This window comes from Lepidochelys olivacea, assembly GCF_965140295.1.
Source record: "Lepidochelys olivacea isolate rLepOli2 genome assembly, chromosome: 2".
In the NCBI taxonomy this organism is placed as follows: Eukaryota; Metazoa; Chordata; order Testudines; family Cheloniidae; genus Lepidochelys; species Lepidochelys olivacea.
The window spans coordinates 213916054-213941924 of NC_140412.1; the positions used below are offsets into that span (position 1 = coordinate 213916054).

General features: G+C 40.2%; 1 protein-coding gene across 2 annotated transcripts in view; it reads left to right on the top strand.

Moving 5' to 3' along the window:
* Nucleotides 1-815: 815 nt before the first annotated feature.
* Nucleotides 816-25871, top strand: part of SNX13 (sorting nexin 13) — a 158575-nt gene continuing 133519 nt past the window's right edge. For both annotated transcript variants that reach the window (XM_084620186.1, XM_084620187.1), the window contains exon 1: nucleotides 816-901. In XM_084620186.1, coding sequence (XP_084476312.1) covers nucleotides 890-901 — 12 coding nt within the window. In that variant the 5' untranslated portion in view covers nucleotides 816-889. The remainder of the gene's footprint in view (nucleotides 902-25871) is intronic.

The following is a 25871-nucleotide window of genomic DNA, read 5'->3' on the forward strand; positions in this document are numbered from 1 at the left end:
ATCTGCGGAAGTTTTACACAATTTACTCCCTCCCCCCCCCCCCCCGACGTGTGCTAATCGTCTAAGAAAATACTTGCTGCCTTAAAAACTGATGCCAGAGAGCAGTTAAGCCCATAGGAGATCTGTTGTCCTAGGCGTTTCTCAGGTCCAACTGCACCTGCAGGCAGCAGCCAGCTAAGCGAGCAAGCGAAACTCAGCAGGAACAGGACCAAACCCAAAACTCAAAAGGAACCAGCTAAGTAAAACAAAGACCAACTTTCTGGAGCGAGAGCAAGCTCCCAGTCAAACCACCCCCGCCCCGCTGCTGACACGTGGGGCATTTCAAGACCCCCCCCCCGCCATACCATCCTCATCCCCGAAGTTGTTTGCATTCAACCCCTGGGCTGGGAGAACGCGGCGCGGCTCACTGAGGTGCATTTCCCAGCCCAGGCCCTGGCTCCACGCTGGGTCCTAAATTCCCCGGCTACTGCTGCAGCCTCAGGGCTACTGGCCATTACCCTGACTGACGAGCCCAGGCTGCCCTGCACGGGGGCGACCCCTATGGTGGCTGCTGCTCTGGTCACGTCGCGCCCATGCCTAGGTGGGGAGCGCAGGGCCAGGGCCAGGGCTAGGGCCAGGCCCGGGCCCGGGACGGAGACGGGCCAGGTGGGGGCGGCTCCCTCCCCGTCTCTCCGCACGCTGCGGCCCCAATGGGCTGGCGCGCCGGCGGCGGCTCACGTCGCCCTCCCAAGATGGCCGCCGCTCCGGATCGAGCTGCGGCGGCGGCGGCGAGGCTGAGGGCAGCAAACGGCCGCTGAGGAGGTCGGCAGGGAGCGGCGGAGTCTTTCCCGGGCTGCTGCGGGCACCATGCAGCGGGGCTAGGGCCGGGGGAGTCCGCAGCGGGGCAATAATGTTAGCAGAGGTAAGAGCCCACCGAGGCCGGGAGGAGCAGCCCCAATCTCCCGCTGTGTGGGTCTTCCCAGGGCCTTGGCCCCCTTCCCACCTCCGGGCTCGGCTGAGCCCATCCCACACAGCAGCCAGCGGCTCTCGTCCCTTGAGCTGCCCGACACGGGAGCTGGGCCCCTCAGCCCGTCCACATCGTTAATCACCTCGGTAACCAGGAGCGGCGATTCGTCCCTGCCTCCCTAACGGCTGCGAGGGGCTCTTGGAGGAGCCCCCGCTCTGGCCTGGGGTGTTACGTTGTTATGAAGTGCAGTGGCCCCTGCTTTGGGTTTAGTCATTCAAGAGGCCGAGGTCCCTCAGCCTAGCCTGTCCAGAGATCAAAGTGCCTCCCCCAGCCCCACACGATTGGGCTTCAACTTCAATATGACCCCATCTCTGTTAAGCACCCTATGTGAGATCACTGGTGCACAGGCTTTGCCTTACTTACTTTTGTATTTATTAATTGGACATTGAGGCTGATTGGGGTAAAGGGCTGAGAAGCAGGAATTCCTGGGTTCCAGTCTTGCTCTGCTGTTGCCTTGGTGCATGGCTGTAGACACTTCCTGAGACGTGTTTGCCTCCGTTTCCCTATGATAATTTGGGGAGTTTTGCCTTCCTTACAAGTGTGTTTTGATGCTTAAGGTAATGTTTAAAGTAATAGCACATAAAATATAATGTAAATCTAAAGTATCTGATGCCCAGTCTACACTAGAAAATTAGGTCAGCATAACTACGTCACTCAGGGATATGAAAAATCCATATCCCTAAGCAGCATAGTTAAACCACTCTAAATCCCCATGTAGACAGCGCTAGGTCAACGGAAGAATTCTTCTATCAGCTAACTACCACCTTGCAGGAAGGTGGATTACCTATATGTAGGTAGTGCCTATGCTGAAGGTACCGTGGAGCCATGCTGTTCTAGAGTTTTAAGTGCAGACAAGCCCCGAGTGTCATAAGTGTGCTTGGTGTTGTGTAAAACATAGAAAAGATATGATTGCTGCACCAAGAGGCTGGGAGTGCAGTGTGATGTCTGGCATAGTTTATCAAATGCTTTAAGTGACAGGGGTTTCATACATTTGTAAGTTTCCTTTCTTTAAAGGATTATTGATTATCTGAATGCTAGCAGTGTGCTTAGTGTACAAACATTTATAAGGCATGATTCCTCTCCATTGTCCCTGTTCATATTTTGGTCTGTCATTTAAGTCCACCTACCTGCAAGGTGGGCTAATTCCTCTAAACAATATATAGTTAAATTTTGTCACGTGTTCTTATGTGTAGGAAAATGGCATTAAAGGGAAGTGACACTGCCTTTTGACAGCTGAAGCATCTGATTTTTATTGGCCATGAAGGCAAACAGATATTTTAAGTTCTGATTTGCATATCTTTTTATCTCATTGAGATGTAAGTTCCTGAGTGGGGAAGGTGCAGTGCAGTATTTGTGGGAAGTGTTCATGTTAATGTAACAGGACAAGAACTTGCAGACTAAATAATACGTATAAAATAAAAATCCTAGTTTGAACGTGAGCTATGTGGTGGTATTTTGTTTGGAGTAAATGGACTACTTTGAGTAATGATCAATAAGTGATTTGTATATGTAATGCTTTATGTGCAGTATTTCAGCAGTAAAACCATATTACCGTAGATTTTTAAAATCTATGCTAAATTAAAGTAAATACAATCTTGGGTGAATGATTAGTACAAAGTTCATATTTAGCATGTTTTTCTATCCAAGGGGCTTTATATCTAAAAGGGTTTACTGAGGCAGTGAGCTGCTTTGAGGTTGAAACTTCTGCTTATTTTTATGATATCTCTTGGTGATATTTCAAGGTACATCATCAGAATTCATACTAATAGTTGCTTATAATATTTTCCAATTTGAGTTGTGAAGTGAAGAATGCTACACCAAACGAATAAAGATTACCAGTTTTTCAAACTTTGGGTTTAAATTTGATTTACTGATTAAAATCCTACCAGCAAAACAGAGTTATCCACAAATACTATATCCTAAAATTAATACTAAAGAGATTCATACAGCTCCAGGTTTCCCCACTGTCCGCTTTATGCTGCTCATAATCAGTTTCATAAAGAGGCCATTGCTGAAGACTTCTAACTGGAGAGGAAATCAGTAAGTGACAGAAATGTGTTGTGCCTTTTTATTTGCCAAAAGAAACTCCCTAAAATTTTCAGGCAGTATCAAAAACTGGGAACTTTAAGAGTAGCCCACCTTTCGTGAAGTTAGTGTGTAAAATTAAATAGTATAAATTATTTTGCTAAGTAAGCAAAACATAACCTTTGAACCAAACATATGACTTGATGTTGGGGTCAGAAGGAGATATTTGTAAGTGCCATGTAGATCAGTGGTTCTCAAAGCCGGTCTGCCCCTTGTTCAGGGAAAGCCCCTGGTGGGCCGGACCGATTTGTTTACCTGCCGCGTCCACAGGTTCGGCTGATCACGGCTCCCACTGGTTGCGGTTTGCTGCTCCAGGCCAATGGGGGCTGTAGGAAGGGCGGCCAGCACGTCCCTTGGTCTGTGCACAGCCCCCATTGGCCTGGAGCAGCGAACCGCAACCATTGGGAGCCGTGATCGGCCGAACCTGCGGACGCGGCAGGTAAACAAATCGGTTCGGCCCGCCAGGGGATTTCCCTGAACAAGCAGTGGACCAGCTTGGAGAGCCACTGATGTAGATGATTCTTCTTGATCTTGGATTGTTGTTTCTTGGGTTTTTTAAAGAAGCATCATTCCTCCTTCAACTTCAATAATCCATAGTTACTTACATTTAATCAAAATAATAAAAACACTTTGAAGGCTCAATTTGCATTCATATACTCGTGTTCTTAAATAGTTTTCTGTTATTCTTATTAAGTATTACCAGCTTGTCAGTGAGCACCCTCTTCTCCCTCATATTTCCCCCGAACAGACCCACTTTAAATTGTTAGTGTTGCTCTTTCATTTCCTTAACTTTTCCGGGATTATGTTGCTACATTCATGATGCTTTTTATAGATGATACTCTAAAAATATAATTTTTTATGTGGCCCAAGTATAGTATATCTCTTCTTAAGCAGACACTAGATTCCACTTTATAAAATGTGTTTCATGTGGATGCTATTTAGACAGTCATGTACCCATATGCCTTTTCTTTTGGGAAAACAAATATTCTATATAGTTTGGCCTAGTAATGACAAATATAGTCATGCTTCTGTAAGGTATTCGACTTGATACTACAGCTCATTTTGATTAAAAAAAACCCCTAGAAAGATATAAAATTAACATGGCACACATTAAATGGATTAAAAACTGGCTAACTGGTAGGCCTCAAAATTTAAATGTAAATGGGAAATCATCATAGAATGGGTGTTTTTAGTGGAGTCCCCCAGGGACTGGTTATTGGCCCTCTGCTATTTTACATTTTTATTCGTAACGTGGAAGAAAACAATCATTACTGATGAAGTTTGCAGATGACCCAAAAATTGGGGGAGTGGTAAGCAATGAAGAAGACAGATCACTGATACAGAGCAATTTTGATTACTTGGTAAACTGGGTGCAACCAAACCATATGTATTTTAATACTATTGCATCTAAGTATATACATCCAGGAACAAAGAATGTAGGCCATACTTACAGGATGGGGGAACTCTATCCTGAGAAACAGTTGTGGCAGACTGACAACTTCCTGCAGTATCCTGAATGAACTTTGTTGAATTATTAAAAATGCAATTGTCTGTGTTGTTGTGCAATTGTCTGTATTTCCATGGAAGGATAAAAAGAACAGCGGGGGAGATTAAGAGATGTAGTAATATCTTCAGAGAAGAGACCTTTACATCTGCCCCACACTTCCTGAAAGGTATGCATATACTAGTTCAAACTGGATTCTCCAGGCACCAACAGACACCAAAAACGTTTTTGGATAAATAGCTTGGATTTAAACTGGTTTATGGCCTTCTTCCTGATCAGACAGGACCCCTTATCCACACAAGACCACAGTGCTTAGGGTAGGATTGGAAGACTGGGACTACTGAGGTTCAGGAGATTGAGTGCTTGTTTTCAGATGAATCTGTGATGAAGTGGTAACTGGAAGGAATCCCATTAGATAGTGGAGTTGAAGGACTGCTCCTGCTAGGGTGACCATATATCCCGTTTTGCCTGGGACAGTCCCTTTTTTAAGCCTGGTCCTGGCCGTCCCCACTTTTTTGGCAGAAATGGGTATTTGTCCTGTTTGCTCTTGCTGACTTGATCAGTTAGCAAGAGCAAATGGGACAAATGACCACTTTAAAAAAACAAACAAACAAAACCAAAGGTGGAGTGCGGTGTGGAGGAATGTGTGGGAGGGGGATGAGCAGCCATGCCAGCCCTGTGCAGGGGGAGAGGCAGGGCTCAGGTAAGCAGCGACGCCAGCCCCAGCCCTATGGGTTGCGGTGGTGGGAAGCGGAGCTTGGGCCAGCCCCATGTGGGGTGGGAGGTGCCTTTGGACCAGCACTCTGTGATGTCCCATTTTCCCTTTGGGAAATATGGTCATCCTATCTCCTGTCAGAGTATGTTAGGGTTGGGGTTAATTCTGGTGAGCTTATTAGCATGCATTCTTTTAATGTTTTAATATGTTTTCTCGGTAAAGCTTTTTAACTTAATAAAATGGGCTTTCCTAGGAAGTGCTGTGTGGTTACCTTATCACTGTAGAGAGTACAACTGCTAACCATCTCTGAAGAGAAAGCAAGCAGGCATCCCTGGGAAACCTGTGCAGGGAAATACATGATGAAGGAGGAGGCTGGGCAGCCTGGAAACACCCTGGTGACAAGGGAGAGGGATGCGTGTCTCCACTCAAGAGAGGCAACAGCTGTGGAGCTGGAAGCCTGAGAGTGGGTGCCCTGGCTGGTCCACTGAGGGGAAATACAGGTGCAGTTGCTCTCAACTGTGCCAGCAGACTCTGAAAAAGATTTGTGGTCATGGTGGATAATAAGTTGAACATGAGCTCCCAGTGTGACACTGTGGCCAGAAGGACTAATGAGATCCTTGGATGCATAAACAGGGAAATATTGAGTGGGAGTAGAGAGGTTATATTTGCCATTGGTTCAACTGCTACTGGAATACCGTGACCAGTTCTGGTGTCCACAATTCAAGAAGGATATTGATAAATTGGAAAGGGTTCAGAGAGGAGTCAAGACAACAATTGAAGGATTAGAAAACATGCCTTATAGTAAGAGTCTTGGAGCTCAAACTGTTTATCTGATAAAAGAGAAAGTTAAGGGGTGACTTGATTACAGTGTAAAATATTTAATAATTGGCTCTTCAATCTAGCAAAGAAAGTTATAACACAATCCAATGGCTGGAAATTGAAGCTAGGCACATTCAGACTGAAAATAAGGCATAAATTTTTAACAGCGAGAGTAATTAACCATTGGAACAATTTACCATGGGTTTCTGGTGGATTCTTCATCACTGGCAATTTTAAATCAAGATTGGATGCTTTTCTAAAAGATATGCTGTAGGAATTATTTTGGGAAAGTTCTATGGACTGTTATACAGGAGGGCAAACAAGATTATCACAGTGGTCCTTTCTAGCCTTGGAATCTAAATGATGTAGATTTAAATGCGGTAGCTCATTTTTTCTTTCTCTTAAATCTGTGCTGCAGATATCTTAAAATGTATTTAATGTTTGCAAAGCACTGTATAATTTGTAAGTGCTGTAGTGAGAGCAACAGTGACTAGAGTGGCTCCAAATCCTACAAAGACTTGCATATGTTTAAATTTCTGTACTGCGAGTAGCCCCTTTGTCTTAATTGGGACTACTTATACTGAATAAAGCGAAGCATGTACATAAGTTTTGACAGTTAGAGGACTGCAGTGGTTTCCATTCCAGTCTCCTTTATAGTTTCTTACAACTTTCTGAAACTCTTCATTATTTTAGGATGAAATTTTCCAGGCTTGGGTTCTGCTAAAAAGGGATTCTTTTTTTAAAGTTTGTGCAAAAACAGATGAGCTGTTTATTGAGTTGTGAAAAGAGTGTGGGTATATGTGGAGTTGGACGTTACAAATTCTTGCTAAATAATTTTTGAACAGCTCTTCAGCTGAAACACCTGGGCATAGAAAATTGAAACATGGCTGGAAATAGTGCTTTTTGAGAAGTGTTTTTGAGTTTTCTGGTGAAGATTAGGTTTGATTTGACTGAATTATGACTCTAAGAAAATTACATGCTTCCTTGTGTGCTTCGCATTTTGCGCATGGTTTCTTACTAAGCTTGTGAAGTAAGCGGTTATGGCAGTCTATGGTGCATATGTATGTGTCTATGCTGCAGTGTAAGACCAGGGTTTGAACTCAGGCTCAAGCCTAACCCACTTCCCATCCAAACACAACACTAACCCAGGGCTAGGACCCAGAGCCCCAGAGGGGGCTTGTCTAATCCTGACTCAAGCAGGACCCATGGTTCAAGCCCTATTGCTTTTCACTGTAGACACAGCCACACTGGATTCATGCTCTGGGAGTGTGCCAAAAGCATCCCACAATCCTAAGGTCTGAATTTCTTTGTCCTCTGAAGAGTCAAGTTTGTAGACAGTCGAGTTTTCCCACACGGTGCCATGAACAAAGAGCTAGTTGCCACATTTGGGAGGGCCCTCGGAAATCTGGGATATGGGTGACTGGACTTGGGCCATGCAGTGTAGGTGCTAGAATCCCAGGTAGGGACCAAGGGTTTAACAATTCTTAACTTGGGGTTACAAATGAGTGTAGCTGCTATTTTACTAACTCTTGGATTGCATTGCATTGTAGATATATCCTTAGGGCCTATCTACACAGGAAGTTAAGCCAAATTAACTACACTATGGGACTATAGTGGCACTATGTATCTACACTATGGGACTATAGTGGCATTGTTAGGGTGCCCTAGCTATGCTGGCATATCCCTGTAGCGAAGATGCAGCCTACAGCGACGGAACTGGCTTGTCCATTGCTGTAAGAACACCACATCCCTGAGTGATGGTAGCTAGGTCAACGGAAGCATTCTTCTGTTGACCTAGTTGCATGCACACCAGGGGCTAGGTCAGCATAGCTATGGTGCTCAGAGGTGAGGATTTTTCATGCACCTAAGCACAATAGCTATGTCAACTTAAAGTTTAATATAGACCAGGCTTAAAGATGTGACTTCAAAGTGTGTTAGTTAAAGTACATTAAACTCCTGAGTGGATGATCTCATTTAGAAGTAAAGTGGCCTTAGTTCACTAAGGGTTTGTCCACAGCTGGCACTTTAGAGTGCTGCAACTTTCTTGCTCAGGGGTGTGAAAAAACACTCCCCTGAGTGCAGTAAGTTTCAGTGCTGTAAAGCGCTAGTGTAGACAGTGCACCATAGCTGGGAGCTATGCCCTCGTGGAGATGTTTTTTTTAAGAGTGCTGGCAGAGCTCTCTCCCAGCGCTGTGCTGTGACTACACAAGCCATGTTAAAGTGCTGCTGTGGCAGGGCTTTAATGTTGCCAGTGTAGACAAGCCCTAAGTGAATTAAGCTAAAGCAAAGCCCTTAGTTATTTAGGTAAAAGTGTACTGGAGGTGCAAAGGGATCTGCTAGAACTGCTGCTCTGAAGCACCTTGCGAGTTTCACAATAGAGCAATGCACCATTCCCAGTTATGCAGCTTGTAAGCAGAAGGGGACTTCTGTGGACCTCTTTAGTATGTGAGAGAGTTCCCATTGCAACAAGTCAAAACTTCCAGAATATTCTTTAAAGCCAACTTTGCTGTGTGTAAGGGAGCGAATCTCATTTTTATGGCGGGGAAGGGATAGCTCAATGGTTTGAGCATTGGCCTGCTAAACCCAGCATTGTGAGTTCAATCCTTGAGGGTGCCATTTAGGGATCTGAGGCAAAAATTGGGGAATGGTCCTGCTTTGAGCAGGGGGTTGGACTAGATGACCTCCTGAGGTCCCTTCCAACCCTGATATTCTATGATTCTATGGATATGTCTTTAAAAAATAAACAAAAAACCTCAGAAGTCCCTATATTAAACTATATTAAGTAAAATCTATATTAAGTAAATGTTAAGCTTACAAAATTCAGTGTTCAGATCAAGAAATGCCAAAGTTAAAGAAGCACAGTAGTTTTCTCAATTCTCCAAATATGGTAAAAAAGGACTGTCCTTGCGAAACCTCAGATTTATGGAGGAAAAGTTGTAAAAAGTCTTAGGGTCTTTTATAGTTGGCTCCTGTTTAATGGAGTATAGGATTTTGACCCTGGTATTTTGATGGCTTTACATTTTTATTGTGAAATAATTGATTTTGAACTGAAAATAATTACTGTGGGACTTTTCCCCATAAATGTGTGTTTTTGCAATATTTACCATGTTAGCCATATTTTGCTATGGCAAGCAACCAGCCTTATTGGCTATTAACTTGCTTTGAAATAGTCACCTTTATTAATATGTTGCAGTTTACCACCTCATTGCTATAATACTAGCTCGATTCAGAAATATTCAGGAACAAGTTTAACATACAGACTTGTTTAATTTCTTTTGTCTATTCCTTGATTTGCAGCTATGAAAAGTTGAAGACTAGGTTTTCCAAAGGTGGCTTTGAAGTTTGACATCATGGTTGGGTTATAAATTGCTGGTAGATGTAGGCCTGGCTTGACATGAGTAACTGGACATGGGTGAAGCCTTATTTTTTGGGAGACAACATGAGGGAGTTAAATGGATCAGCAGGCTGGAAACAGAATGTCTTTAGGAGCTAAGATAAGGGAAATATTGTACAAATATGTCACTGTTATTGAATTTTACCAGTCTGCACTTACCTAAAAAATTGTGCCCACTAAAAGTTAGTAAAATATAGTTAAAAACTGTTTTTTAAAAACTTTCTAAACCAAAATGTTTAAAAATGCATAAGACTGGTAGAGTTGGGGGATGGGTACATTAAAATAAACTTAATAGGATTGGCACAAAACTAAACTGTTGTTTAAAACCAGCATCTCATTGTAAAAACAAACTGACATAGAAATGCTGTGGGAACATAAGCATTTCAACAGAAGATAGCGACAAAAGTAGAGCATCCATTGAATGAGCAAAACCAAGGACTCATTAATAAAGCTTTAACTATATATATAATAAACATAACATTGTAATTGCTTTACAAAAGTATAACATTAACATAAGAACATAACATAACAGCCGTACTGGGTCAGACCAAGGTCCAACTAGCCCAGTATCCTGTCTTCTGACAGTGGCCAATGCCAGGTGCCCCTGAGGGAATGAACAGAACAGGTAATTATCAAGTGATCCATTCCCTGTCGCCCATTCCCAGCTTCTGACAAACTGAGGCTAAGGACACCATCCCTACCCATGCTGGCTAGTAGCCATTGATGGAGCTATCCTCCATGAACTTATCTAGTTCTTTTTTGAACCCTTTTATAGTGTTGGCCTTCACAACATCCTCTGGCAAGGAGTTTTACAGGTTGACTATGCATTGTGTGAAAAAATTCTTTTGTTTGCTTTAATTCTGCCGCCTATTAATTTCATATGGTGACCCCTAGTTCTTGTGTTAGGAGGAGTAGTAGTAAATAACACTTCCTTATTTACTTTCGCCACACCAGTCATGATTTTATAGACCTCTGTCATATCCCCCGTTAGTCGTCTCTTTTCCAAGTTGAAAAGTCCCAGTCTTATTAATTTCTCCTCATATGGTAACATTAAGTCAATATGTTCTAATAGGAATATTGTGTAGCATGTAGGAGATACGTGCTATACAAAGTAAAAGTGGCCAAGTTCTATGGAGCAAAAAACCTTGCCTTTTATCACCACAGAAAAGTTAAAACTTTGGTATAAGAACAGTAATACCAGTTGGTGCAAGGTAGGAAAATTAACAAGGGTCCAGTACCACGACGTTAAATGTGAAACCCATATGATGTGGAAGAAGTTTGTTTTCTCTCCTCAAATACTGTTCCAAGATAATGCAAGGTCTGGAAAGCCTCAGCCTTGTGCTGCCATTTGCACCTGGTGGACACTTACATGTGCAGGTGTAATGTCTTATAGACAAAGATGCTGGCAAGTGGATTCACGCTGGGGGAACAGTCTCCAAATTGTACAGTACAGTTGAGATACTGGATGTTTGTAAAATAAACATTGCATATGCTAGTGATAAGTATTCTGTAGTCTCTGAAGAGGGCCACTTCTGGTATGGACCAAGGGGATGTTATTTTAATTGGCCTATGGTTTCTTTCACACCTAAATTGCCTCTAGAAAATGAAAAGATTATATTTTTAGCCTTTTTACAACATATAAAAACAAAGTTAAATTATAGAAGGATGCTTTAAAGGCACTGCAAGCTTATAATGTGGAATTATACCCTGGCGGGCTATAACATAAGAGATAAGCTTGTACCCCCCAGTTTGTACTTTAAGCCTAGTATCAGTGGTGGTTCAAATAATTACAACAACTGTGATCTTGAGAATGTGTTGCAGGGCAATGAACTTAAAAAAGAAAGCACAGAAAAATAGATATACTGAAAATAAAACCCATTCTAATATAGAAAAGAAAAACAAAAGCAGTGGAATGTAGGCCTGGCTTGACATGAGTATTTGGAAGTGGGTGAGGCCTCCTTTCTTGGGAGTCTGAGTTAGGGAGGTAAATGAATCAGCAGGTTGGAAATAGAATGTCTGTATAAGCTAAGATCATTTACAATGGACAAGATAACAGTGGATAAGATAAGTTAGGAATGTAAAGATGAGGTAAAGAGTACATGGACAGAGCATTCTGTGCAGGGATTGGTCCCTACAAAGTAACCAAGCCAATCCCAAAACATGATGCAATGTGTAGTACGTGCAATGTAATGTGTAAATGTATGTAAAAGAAGAGGTTTGCTATGTAATATGTGTGATATGGATGTATGATATGTCCTATACCCATACCCTACACTTGCATCTGATCAACTCAGCATAGCTTTGCTGTATGCCAAATAAAGGACTCTAAATGATGAGACTGAAGTCGAACAGAGTGGAAGAAGTCTTGGGGGAACCCCAAGACCCCAATAAGAGAGATATTTTAGAATATGAAAATAAGTCAGTTGGGCTGTGATCCTGAAGTTATAGGCAGAATGAACCTCTTCAGTGTTGGGATGCTGTCCCACTCTGTGGAATTTCAGTGACTTCACTGGGACTTTGTGCATGTTCAGGATCCACTTGTGGAGCTCTGATTACAGAACCAAGGTGTTAGTTTGTAAGCTCTTCAGGGAAGGGGATTTCTTTCCATGAGTGTTTGTACCAGGCTTAGCACAGTGGAACTCTGTTCCTGATAGGGGCTCCTGGGCACTACCTTAGCAAGGATTTAATGATTTTATCTTCTGTAAGCTGCCACTGGATTCTACAGTCCCATTTGTTCTAACATTTCTTAGACAATTTTAAGAAAGGTAGGGTTTTACGTGTCCAACGTAATTTACATCTTTGCCACACAATATATTAAAAATATTTTACAACTGTATTAAAGGACAATGATTGAAATCTCCAAAAGAATAGCCTAGAATATATAGTGGGCCTTAAAATAATTTGGTTGTAGTGTAGCCACCTTGCTGCAGACTTTTGTACTTGGCCTTATTGGACAACACAGATGAACTAAGTGCATTCAAAATAGCTTATAAGCTATACAGTAAACATGGTGTTTTGATGTTTTCAGATTCTGAGGTGACTGGTGTAGTAGAGCAACCTGTATGTATAGCTTGAAGAAAAAGCAAATGTAAAAATTTGTGAGAAGTGGATTAAAATGGTGGGTCAGTCAGATGTGAGCAAATAGATAAATAGACCATAATTCCAGGTGGTCTGTAGCACTGAACTGGCTCCTAACAGAGACCTTATGCCTTTGATCCTAGTTTTTGCTCCTCTTTTCCCCTCCCCACACAAAGATGACATAGCATGCTGTACTAGCAGAGACCATGAGGAGAGCTGCTAGTATTCGCTTTAGCTTTAGACACAACATACTAGTAGTAACTATGTTGCTGATAGCACTTAAAGCATTGGCTAATTAAAGTACTTCTAGCATCTCTCACTGTTGCTTGGGTGGAGGTTGCAAGGTTGGTATGATAGAGAGATCAAAAAGTAGAAGAGGAAAGAGAGAGAAAATAGGAGTGATAGAGTCCCAAAAAGCACTGGTTCTGGTTGGAAACATTTTATTTGTAGGTCATAGGTTGGAAGCACTGCCTCTAGAAAAGTCAGGTCAGATGTGGTGATGTAGAAGGGGTCATAAAGTAGGGCTGAATCACCTGACCTCTGGTAGTGGTAAAGCAATTGGTGTCTGAATCTTTTCGATATTTTGATCCTTATCTTCAGTGTTGGGATGCTGTCCCACTTTGAAAACATTTTGAAAATTTATCTTGGCAGGGCTATGGATGCTCTCACATAGTTGTTAAATTTAATCATATAAACACACTTGACAGTTTTAAAATGACCACTATTTCAATGGCATAACTGTGATCTTATTACGGATAAAATTCAGTACTTGCAAATACATACCAAAACTAGGCATTGTGAGGTAGCATAGATTGGTAGGCATGTTGGGCTGAGTTGCCTTTTTCTGTAACTAAATCTTTGTGCTTAGGATAATTTTCAGAGCTTTTCTGTACCATGCATATGAGCATTGAAGGATATCTGTGAATCAGTTGTCTTGTTTTTCTTCATGTTTTGTGTAGCCGTTGACTAAAATTCCCAAGTATGTTGCTGCATGGCAACACCAAGGCCTGTACAGTTTGTGTTAATCAGCTGCATGTTTTTTATTGTGGTTGAAATGTCACCTCAATGCTACAGTTCAAATAACCTGACCAAATATAGGCCCCAAAGTTGTTACTGTTTTTTGCATTATCGACATGTATACAGGGACTTAGGCATTATGCTAATATGAAATAAAGACAGGCCCTTTCTCCCAAAGAGCTGCAAACAACTGTTCCATTCAAATTGAGCCTTAATGGGGTTTTGCACAGGTGTAGTGATCAATCCATGCAGAACATGTTATAGGATCAGGCCATAGTGATTAGGCTATTAGTTCCTCATATTGGAAACTACAGGATTGTCTGACTATACCATCACCATCAATTTTGTCATACTTCACAAAGGAAGTGTGTGACATGGCTTGAGAAGAGCGTTAGAACCATTTCTGATAGAATTGTTGGGGATCATCAGGAGTTGCTTCATCTTGTGTATATGTAAACATGAGTTTTTTCAGATGACTTAAGTACTTCAGGACTAATGCGTAACTGCTGTTGGTATAGTGCTTTTTACATTTGTTCAACAGCTAGCTAGGGTTGATTCAGAGTTAATAGTGAAAGTGATGGATAATACTGGATAATAACTCTGTTAAATGTTCTTTACATCAATATTGGCTATGACATTAGATTCTTAAAACACTTATTTTACTTCCATATGTTTATAGTTAACTAGATTTTTGCATCAGTGGGTAAGGAAGCTATACTCAAAATTTTTGCTTTCTAAGAGCATTTCTGAGCTTGTGACTATTTAATAACTGTTAGGAAATGCTGCGGACAGGTTTGGCTTTTGCATTTTTCTATGATTATGGGAGTAAGGCTTTAGTGGAGTATGTTTTAGGATAAGCTCTGATCATAATATATTTGTGTTCATAATCATGCCAGTATTCTTTTAAATTCCATCCATTTCAGACTGTGCAGTATATCCCTCTAGTTTTAAGGAATGAGCTGTATTAAAGGTTTTTGCTGGTACCTTAAAGCCATTCCACGTTAGCAAGGCCATTGTTTTTGCCAGGTTTCAGAGTAGCAGCCATGTTAGTCTGTAACCGCAAAAAGAATGGAAGTAGTTGTGGCACCTTAGACACTAACAAATTTTTTTGAGCATAACCTTCCGTGGGCTACAGCCCACTTCATCGGATGCATGCCGTGGAAAATACAGTAGGACGATTTTATATACACAGAGGACATGAAACAATGGGTGTTACCATGCACACTATAACGAGAGTGATCAGTTAAGGTGAGCTGTTACCAGTGGGAGAGAAAAAAAAACCTTTTGTAGTGATAATTAAGATGGTAATAGCTCACCTTAACTGATCACTCTCGTTATAGTGTGCATGGTAACACCCATTGTTTCATGTTCTCTGTGTATATAAAATCGTCCTACTGTATTTTCCACTGCATGCATCCGATGAAGTGGGCTGTAGCCCACAAAAGCTTATGCTCAGATAAATTTGTTAGTCTCTCAGGTGCCACAAGTATTCCTATTATTTTTGCTGTAAAGGAATGAGCTTCAACAGGAAGTTTGAAGTTGCTACACATCCTTTAGGATATTCTACATTTCCATTCTTCCTGTTGACTCTCACAGACATGGATCGACTGCAGAAAATGCTCAGAAGTTCATTATCAGACTTGTTTCAGATGACCCACTGGCTATGATATAGTGACTCAGACTTCTGGGTTGAATTTGTTACTAGAAATCTAAATACTGCTCCTTTAGTTCCCCAGAGCGTATGGATCATTAATGATGCAAGATGTCCAACCTCTCACTCTAGGAACAGAATGAATTGACTCTACCATGCTGACCCACAGAATCGGGGCTGCATTAGTTCCATACTGGTGGGTGCTTCCACTCTGCTGATGGTGTAGCTTTTCTGTTTGTGCATCTCTCGCCGCCCCACAGATGTTTTTCTTTTCTCTTGTGTTTTTTTCTTCTTCTTTCCTTTCCCTCACCCAGGAGTATGGCAGGACAAGTTGCAGAGTGAAATCTTCTACTCTGTTAGTCAGTTTTCTTTAGCACAGCAGGATGAGCAGAGTGGCAGAGTGAAGTATCTCTTTGAGTGTCCCAGCAGTTGCAGGAAATTTCCTGTTTGACTCTGCCACTCCTTCAGGTTACTATGCCTGTAGAGTTCTGAATGAAACTAACTAGAAACATTGCTGGGCAAACACTGTGGTTGAGATTTTCAAAAATACTCTGAACGGGCTGTCCACACACTTTCCCTTTAATTTTAAGGACACCTGGATCCCATATACCTTAGGTAGCTTTGAAAATCTCAGTTTGTGTCCCTAAACAGAAGCAGCATCATGGGCATAACGCTTGACTGCAGGTGGCATGGGAAAATGCAGTATTCATGATCTTTGACTGAATCTAAATCCTTGGAGAGGTATGAGGCCCAGATCCTGTGAACACTTACACAGCATGAATAGTTCGTTCCACTGAGTTAACTGGGACTGCTCACCTGTATGATGTTACTCCTAAGCTTTGGGGCCCTTAGTCTAGCCCTCTCATAAAAAAGAGGGGAGGTAGGAGTTCTGTTTGCCAGATAATATTGGTGCCTGGCAGTCTAGGAGCAGTGGTTAGTTCTATTCATAAAGATGACCTTGTTGTCATTCTTCGACAATATGCCCAGTGTAACATTTGTTACTATTTGCTCAATTTATTTCAACTAGGATTTTCTGCTTGAAGCACAAGAAGAGGTAAGAGTTTCTTGCTTCAATATTAAGTGAATGTGCTACATTGATGCCTCATATGATTAGGAAACATGATGTACATAAGTGGCACATGCATTGCCACCTTTGTAATTAAGTATTTAACTTCAGTAAAGTGAAGCTGATGACAGCTAGGAACGGAGATAAATTCTTAAAAGTAGGTGCATCCTATTGGTTAACATTAATGGGATTTCTTTGTGATCCATGAGGGAAAAGTAGGATTCTTGATATAAATTTAAAATAAAAAAAATTATTGAATTAGTAAATTTTTGATGTTTTTGAGAGGGGGTACAAGGAAATGTTTGGTGACAAACAAACATAATATGCATGTTGTAGAGGATCACTGGGATACTTTAAGGAGAGAAATGTGTTGCAATCCAACATACTCTCTTCCTCTCCACTGTGCACTGCCCCCACCCCTTTAAAGTGTATCCTAATGAAGACCCTGATTTATCAAGTTTCTTAAGCATGTGAGTAGTCCCATTAAAGTCAATGGCCCTATTGATTAAGAACCTTATTAATCAGAGCACAAGTCATTTTGGCAGAAGGAGAATGCTGCTGGAGGGCTGCTCTCTACATAAGTTCTTGCTGAGCTATTTCAAGAGGTCAGTCAGAAGGATTTGGGAAGAAGGAATAAAAAATGCTTCTTTCTAGGAGACAGTGATGTATACAATGACCATCTGTACCTTAACATGGGGTGGGTGAAGAAAGTAGACTACAATTGATGTGTTACTTAATATGTGCTGTCAAGGTTCCTCCCCCACTCTGAACTCTAGGGTACAGATGTGGGGACCTGCATGAAAAACCTCCTAAGCTTATCTTTACCAGCTTAGGTCAAAACTTCCCCAAGGTACAAAATATTACCCCCGTTATCCTTGGAATGGCCGCTACCACCACCAAACTAATACTGGTTACTGGGGAAGAGCTGTTTGGACGCGTCCTTCCCCCCAAAATACTTCCCAAAACCTTGCACCCCACTTCCTGGACAAGGTTTGGTAAAAAGCCTCACCAATTTGCCTAGGTGACTACAGACCCAGACCCTTGGATCTTAAGAACAATGAACAATCCTCCCAACACTTGCACCCCCCCCTTTCCTGGGAAATGTTGGATAAAAAGCCTCACCAATTTGCATAGGTGACCACAAACCCAAACCCTTGGATCTGAGAACAATGAAAAAGCATTCAGTGTTTTACAAGAAGACTTTTAATAAAAAATAGAAGTAAATAGAAATAAAGAAATCCCCCCAGTAAAATCAGGATGGTATATATCTTACAGGGTAATTAGATTCAAAAACATAGAGAACCCCTCTAGGCAAAACCTTAAGTTACAAAAAAGATACACAGACAGAAATAGTTATTCTATTCAGCACAATTCTTTTCTCAGCCATTTAAAGAAATCATAATCTAACACATACCTAGCTAGATTACTTACTAAAAGTTCTAAGACTCCATTCCTGTTCTGTCCCCGGCCAAGACGACTACAGACAGACACACAAAACCCCTTGTTTCTCTCCCTCCTCCCAGCTTTTGAAAGTATCTTGTCTCCTCATTGGTCATTTTGGTCAGGTGCCAGCGAGGTTACCTTTAGCTTCTTAACCCTTTACAGGTGAGAGGAGCTTTCCCCTGGCCAGGAGGGATTTCAAAGGGGTTTACCCTTCCCTTTATATTTATGACATGTGCTTTATTTTTCTTTGAAAAGTTGTGGGATATTGGGATGTTTCCTCGAAATGTTTTCTCTACAGATTTTTACTTAAAATGTAGATACAACCAAAGAAATTTTCACTAGAAATCGAACATTTAAAACCTTGAAAGTGACTGCCCCCTTTGAATCGGCACATCTCTGAAAATCAGTCGTTGATGTTTTGACACACGTGGTGAAGCCAGCCATTGTCTTGTGGGCACATCTTTTAGCTCTTGCAGTGGAGGGTGGTAGGGCTGTCTGATATCAAAAGCAGTTTGTCTTGGGTGCTCCCACAGAGTGGGAGTTGGCTAAATATATAATCTGAACTTCAGAACTGAAAAGTGTGAGGATAGTTTACAAAGTGTTTAAAAAGCCCTCTTACACTTAAAATAAAATAGCTTTTAAAAACTGTTTGCCTTTAAATTGATTTTTGCAGTATCTACTTTAAAATGGTATTACATATGCATAGCTAAGCAGCAACATCATTTAACGAGTCACACAAACATCTTTACTAATCCTGAATCTAAGAGGTATATTCCCTACCCCTCAGTTTTGAAGTCTTCCTGACTTGTCTTTATTTGTTGTTTTAAGATATAGTTTTTGTTAGTGTTATAGCTTCATTAACATACATTATTATGTATGTTAATGACTGCCCCATCCAACCCCTCCTCCCCCACTGCAGCCACAAACAACATGACTTGAACCCCTTAACACCTAGGCTACAGCTTGACCAAATAACACCATTGTAAAGGTGTTAAACTATGTCTATCTTAAGTGTTAAGGGTTGTTTCAAAGACATGCTGGCTAACATGATTTTAGAAAGCATCTCTTTTTATTGTTTAAACAATAGCATTGAACCACTTTACTGTGCAAAGTAAATGGTTGTAGGACTGTACCCTTGCTCATCTATGTAATGGAGCACAAAATTAATTGAACTGTTAAAACATATCTAACATCCTATCATAGAACTATTATAGCTTGAATGTATTTTCATAGGTGAATGAACTCAAAAGATATTTTTTTTAAATGTGAAGTCTGCAGTTACCACAACTAAGCACCAGTTAAGTCAGCTATGCAGGTGGATGTGATAATAAATGAATACCTCAATAATTCAGTTTTCATTTGATAATTATGTTGTAATTCTGGTAATTGCTTCTTTCAGTAACAAGCAAATTGGAAACTAAAGAAATAAAACTGGACTTTCACATAATGTAGTATAAAGTTAACCAGTAATTAAAACCAAGACACTTGCTAAAGGAATAGATGTAATTCCTGCACAAACTTTTTGCAGCTTGCCATCTTAAAAACTAAAGATATTGTAGTAGCAGCATTTGCGTGGGGGGGCTCAGTTCCACATATGCTCATATCCACAGAAGTGTTTCTTGGTCATAAGAAACTGTAGATCTGGCTTTAGATTTTGATGATTTGTCAATCTAATATTTAAAAGAGAAGCCTCTTGTAAACAGTTTAAGAGTTGTATGTTAAAAGAATCTTAATCACAAACCTACAAATTAATTGAGAGAGAATGAAATGTCTTAAATTTTAATGTTCTCAAATTTATGTAAAATTTGATTTGAATAAATAATCACTGAATTAAACATGACAGGTATTCTGGAGCATTGTATCTTCATGTATGATAAAAAAAAGATGCAATACGCTTCTCTTGTGCTGTATGAAATTTTCAGATTTCCATAATTTTACTAAGAATGGAAACTTTATGGTACTTCAGTGTCCCTGTCATTGACTTCCTTATTTGCTTAAAAAACTGAGCTAATTTGTCACAATTCACTGACTTTGTGGGACTGTCACTTTCTAAGTTTTTAGGAATTTTGTAAAGAAAATGTCATGTCAGCTTAATGATTCCCCTTTTCTTTAAAAAATGGGAAATTTTGTAATGTAAAGTCTTAAGAAGGTGAAATCATTAAATACTATTCTCGCTGGCTTACTTGACTGGTGTACAGGTGGTTGTGAGGGATGTTTCCGTAGCATAGATTGTAACTATCTATGTGAAACCTGTCAAAACCAAAAAATTCTAACTGAACATCAGGTACAAGAGAAGCACAGGTGTGTGTGTGTGGGGGGAAATCAGTGCCTGGTATTCTAAATAGCAAAGCTATAACTGGCTGCAAAGAGCTGGAGTACTTGCACACGTGGAGAAAAACACTGGGTTATATTGGATTAAAATTCTAAATGTGCAACTCTACGGCCTAGAAGCCCAATTTTACTTTAAATAATATTTTAAATTCTACAGAGGTAGGTTTAGGCTTTATGCTCCTCAAGATGGGGATGGGGATTGTTAAGCCCTGGTGGAGGGTTTTTTTTTTTTTTTTTTTTTTTTTTAGTTTAAAGAAAGATTGTCATCTCTTTATCATCCAAAGGAAAGTAAGCTATAGCAAAATAATCATGTTTACACATTGGAAATACCACTTATTCCTGGGACAATACAGCTCTCAATACATCGCATGTCCTTTGAGGCATGTAAAGTGTATATTGTTGGCATAGATTAAACTATTGACTTTGCCTACCATTATGTAGAAATAAGATAAAATTATTCGTACCTGGGAATTTATGTAACAACTTGCGTATAGTAGCTAAGACTATTTACCTTCTTAAAAGCATTTGGAGTCATCTGCACTAGCTACACTGTTGCTAGCAAGTAGCATACACTGTTGAGGCAATTTATAAATCATCATATCACTGTCACAGTGTATAGGATATTTTAGATGAAATCAGTACATCATTGTTGATTTGGTAAACAGCATGTTGAATATCAATAAAAGGACTAGATTTTCACTTTTGTGGTGCAGCTTATCAACTTTTACGAATTATCTGGCTTGGCCTGTTTGAATAGCAGTTAAGTCAAGTCTCCTCCTTCTTGGTCACATGCTTCATCACCATTTCAGTAGTTGTGCTGGAAACTGATAAAATCTGGCTCACGCTGTGAGAAAGCAAAGCATCAAGGTTGTTGCATTGGAGTTAGGCAGCTTGTGTGCTGTGCCAACGTAAGAAATATCTTTTCCGTATTCTTATGGAATTGTAAATTTTTCTTTCTAAAGGGGAAATAGTCTGTAAGCTTAGAAAAATTCAAGTTTAAGGGGACCTGCCAACCATCAGCTCCCCCCCCCCCCCCCCAGGAGTTGGCCATATGCTGTACCCAACTGATTCTCATATATTTAATAACTTCTCAGGGAGAGTGCAGACTGACAGGGCAGTATGCTGTAGAAATGGGTTCAAGGAGCAGGTGGCTATTGCTATGAAGCAGAAGGGTAAATGAAATGTGCAGTGCAGGTGTGTTATAGAGGAATGAGCTAGTTTGCTGTTGGCATTCCAGCCTCAGGGCACATTAACACAAACATAACCACCATTTGTTTTACAATACCACTTTTCATCTTCAAGAAGTACAGCTACTAAATTGTGAAGAAAAGTTTGTTACAGTTAAAAGAAAAGGAGTACTTGTGGCACCTTAGAGACTAACCAATTTATTAGAGCATTATTAGAGCAGTTAGTCTCTAAGGTGCCACAAGTACTCCTTTTCTTTTTGCGAATACAGACTAACACGGCTGTTACTCTGAAATTTGTTACAGTTGTAAGTCATCTTGTATGACTACCGGTGCTGTGATAGTTCTGACGGAGCTTAGCACTCAAGTTTTAAACCTGGTAGAATACAAATAGTCTACTAGAAATGATTTTTGTAAACGAAGGCTGACCTAATGAATTGGTGCTGAATTGTATGTTAGAAGCTGGAGGAAGTTTAAGTGGTTCAGACTATCCCAGACTGTCAGGACTGGCTAAGAAAATATAGGTGAAATAAACCATTAAGTAATTAATACAGAATTGCAATATTATTGCAACATGAAAACAGTAGAGTTTCAAAAGTATAGTTGCTTTTTAAGCAGAACAAAGCTTAATGTTGGCAGATGTGGTTTCTTTGTGTTTTTGTTGTAGGAAATGTAAAATATAGCCATAGTATTATATTTACTTGAAGAGAAATGTTTTGAGAATTCTGTTTCAGTGCAGATCCGGGAAATACATGTAATTTGTTTATCCAAAGGCCAAATACAGGATAGTTCAGGAATAGTACAAGTTTATTCCATTGGTGTGAACTCAGCCTTGTGGAAGGATCACTGTGTTATCCTACACTGAGTGGGTAGGTAAACTTTCCCTATGCTTGTGTGGTTCAAAGTACTTTGTCTGACTCTTTATACCCCCTTTAGTTTTACTTATTTCCTTCCTGTTTGCATTTTTCTGATTTAAATCACCAAGTGGAAAGTCTTGATTTAAATAATCAATTTTAATAAACTTTTTCCATTTGTACTTCAGTTAAAGAGAGTTGCATTCTCAGTGGTTGAAACATTGATTTACAGCTAAACAGAGCCTTTACACTAGATTTGTTATCTTTTTTTTTTTTCTCCCTACGAGGGTATGACTATAACTATATACATTTATTTAAGCAGTTATATAGTTTAATATTTTCACTTATATTAATTGTACATTTTATTTAGTATGTTAGAAAATGGTGAATGATATATTGCTTATTTATTAATTAAATTTTGCTCATGATTTGTGTCAAAGCTGCATTAGGATGCTAACCGGAATTGAATTAAATGCATACAACAGCATGCAAAATTTATTTTTATTAAACAAAACAACCTTAAATGTTTTGGATATATATATTTTTCTGATTCAAAATGTTTCTCATTTATAACTAAATGATTTATTAAACAGTGGGAAAAACTGTAGACAGTGAATTAAACTGATTTCAGGTCAGCCTGGGAAAACGTTCAAATATGCCTACGTGAAAGTGACTTGAGCTTAAGTTCCTACTTGCCAAAGTCTCTTGAAAATGAGACTGTCACCTAAGTTACTTAGGCTGTCTTTCAATCTTTGAAAACTAGTAGTAGATCCCCTTCCTCCATATTTTTATTCCCAGACTGGAAGGGAGAGACAAGTTTTCCTGTTTTTTCAACACCCAGTTCATTTCTCAATATTGAGTGAATTAGTTCAAATGAAAAAAATATTCCTTCTGTGTCTGCAGAAGAGGTTACTGCTTTCAAAGGCTGGTTTAGCACTTCACCAAACTCTGGTTCCAGGTGCTTAGCTAGTGACTTCCACCAGTTAGGTGGTCTGACTTTCTTTTAAAACATCAGCAAATATGTTCCGCTTGAATGGTTCGTTTCCAGCCCTGAGATTTATTATAGCTAGAATGGCTGAAGGGTGAGTATTAGATGCCCATGTGCAGCAGTTAAGCATCTACCTCGGTACTTTGCATTGAGAATATTGGCAGGAAAGTAAGGTGCAGTACAGTAGTTGATCAGTCTGCTTCTTTACCACCTGCAATTTAACTTTGTTGTTGGGTATTCCTTGGAATGTCTCTTGAAGTTCTTTCCAAATTTCATAAAAAATACAGCAGCAGCAAACTTTCTGCAGTTTGTCCAAGTATATGGAAATAGATTTTAGTATATTCACCATATCTTCTACATTTTTCTTTATCCGAGGTTGAGTACTTTGGCTTTCATAGTTTCATATATTTTATCATGATTTCTTCACAAATTGTCATCAGAATAGGCCAGTTTTTAATAAACAGCTCAAAACCGTCAACTACTGAATTCTATTGTACATCTTTGGGAGAATTAGTTTCTTCCTGCTCTCTTCAGTGAAGCTGAAGCAAAGTGGTTGTTAAAGTATTTTCCAATTTAAACAACATTTTCCCTTTATTCTTGGAGTTGTACTTAACCCTTTGGCTAAAAGATGCATTAAATGATCACTGCAACCCGATGTTGTTAGTTTCAGGTTCCCTTCATTATCTTCTTCTCGATTTCTTCTTATCCTTGCTACATGTGCAGCATTTTGTGTGACAAAGCTAAGTGCTTGAAATTTGAATTTTTGTTCAGTTTGTTATAACTTTTACTGCTAAACTCAGTTTAATAGGGAAAATAAGAAATCATAAAGAGTATCTAAATCTATTTTAAACCTGATCTTTAGCAACATACCAAACAGCATGGGAGGAAAAAACCTTTTTTTAAATGTTACAATTCATAAATGGCTAATACCGCTTTACTTTTAAACAGGAAGTCTTCACCTAGAATGTCTGATTATATTAAGCAATAAAAAATAATTTCAGAAGTCCAGCAACAATAGGAAAATTTATCAATTATATTTGTACTCTGACAAATAAACATAGCAATTATATTTTGAACACTGTCATTTTGAAATTCATAAGTAATCCACCCACAACATAAATCTATGATGATCTAAGTTATAATTTACTAGCATAAAAAGACACAGTGGCAGCCCGTAAGAGTGGTGCAAAAATAAGTTTACTATCCACATTGTTCAGACATGTCCACATCATCATCATCGTCAAAGTTATTGCCATCCAAAGGGCATTTTTCATAATATTGTTTCATCCTACAGTGTCCTGCTTTGACACCAGTGTTGTTCATTTCTGGTTTCACACTCTGCTTTTTCTCCCTTGTTATATAACTCCACCGCCCTAACCTCACCTCCAGAAAAACAAAAAAGCTAACAGCAATCCAAAACTTCTGCTTGTGTAATTCTCATGCCTTTTGCACTATAGTATTTTATTTGTTTTGAGACAGAGAGGGGAGGAAGTTGAGAAATTAATGGATTTCTGTTTTTGTATCTCTGCAGGGGGACAAAGCAAGGCCATTTCCTTGAAGTGCTCAGAACCATCCAGAAGCAAGGGCTTGTAGTAACAGGGCAGATCAGTGTTTTTCCATGAGTTGGAGTGTACATTTCCATGCTTGGTGAAGTCAAAAATATTAATCATTTGGGATGATCAGAGCTCAGGTAGGGAGAAGAGATAAAGTAGGAATCTGAGACCACCCAGTTAGGCTCAGCAGATGATCCTGTTGAGATACATGATGGTGTCTCCTGGAGTCAGAGCCTGGGCCCCAATGTCTGTTATGGCTAAGGCTACATTTTAGTCACGGGTATTTTTAGTAAAAGTCATGGACTGGTCACGGTAGTAAACAAAATTTATGGGCCTGTGACTTATTTTACTAAAAATACCGCTGACTAAAACAGTAGGGGACTTGGGGAGTGCCGGGAAGCTGGGGTGGGCTCCTTACCCACCTCCTGGGAAGCAGCGGCCCCAGCTCCCTAGCTCCATGTGCTACCTCTGCTCTGTCCCAAGCCCTAGTTCTGCAGCTCTCATTGGCTGGGAACTGTGGCCAATGGGAGCTGCAGGGACGCTGCCGGCAGAGGCAGCATGTGGAGCTAGGGGAGCTGAGGGAGAGAAACCCCCTGCCCTCCTCCCAGGTAAGCAGTGGCCCAAGCCCTCAGCCCCCTACCTCCCCCAAACTCCTGCTTCTGGGGGAACCCTGAGACTGCTCCAGCAGCAGCCAGTGCAACTGACTCAGTGGTTTCCCGAGTTTCTCAGGTGGCTCCTGGACCAGCTGCATGGAGCTGCTGCAGAAGTCATGGAGTTCACGGAGTCCGTGACTTCTGTGACCTCTTTGACAAACACAGAGCCTTAGTCATGACTAAGCCAGTAGCACAGCCCCTGGATCTCCCACAGGAAACCTGTCCTTAATACAGTACATGACCTGTTGTGCCATATTTATAAAGCTTGACTTCAAAAGTTGGGTGGCTTTTCCCCCTGATTCTTTCTTTATCTAGAAAAGTAGCCTCTCTAATTCAGTTTTTGTTAGAGGCTCATGAAGTCAGCATATTTATTTTTTATGTAAATGTTTTAAGAGATTATAATAAGTTTAAGCCTTAACATATTTTGTATTACATTCAGGTTTCATTTTAAATGAATATATCTTTGAAAAGAAAAACATAATTTAAATAACAATAAAAAATTCAATTTGAATTAAAAAAAAGATTTTTTT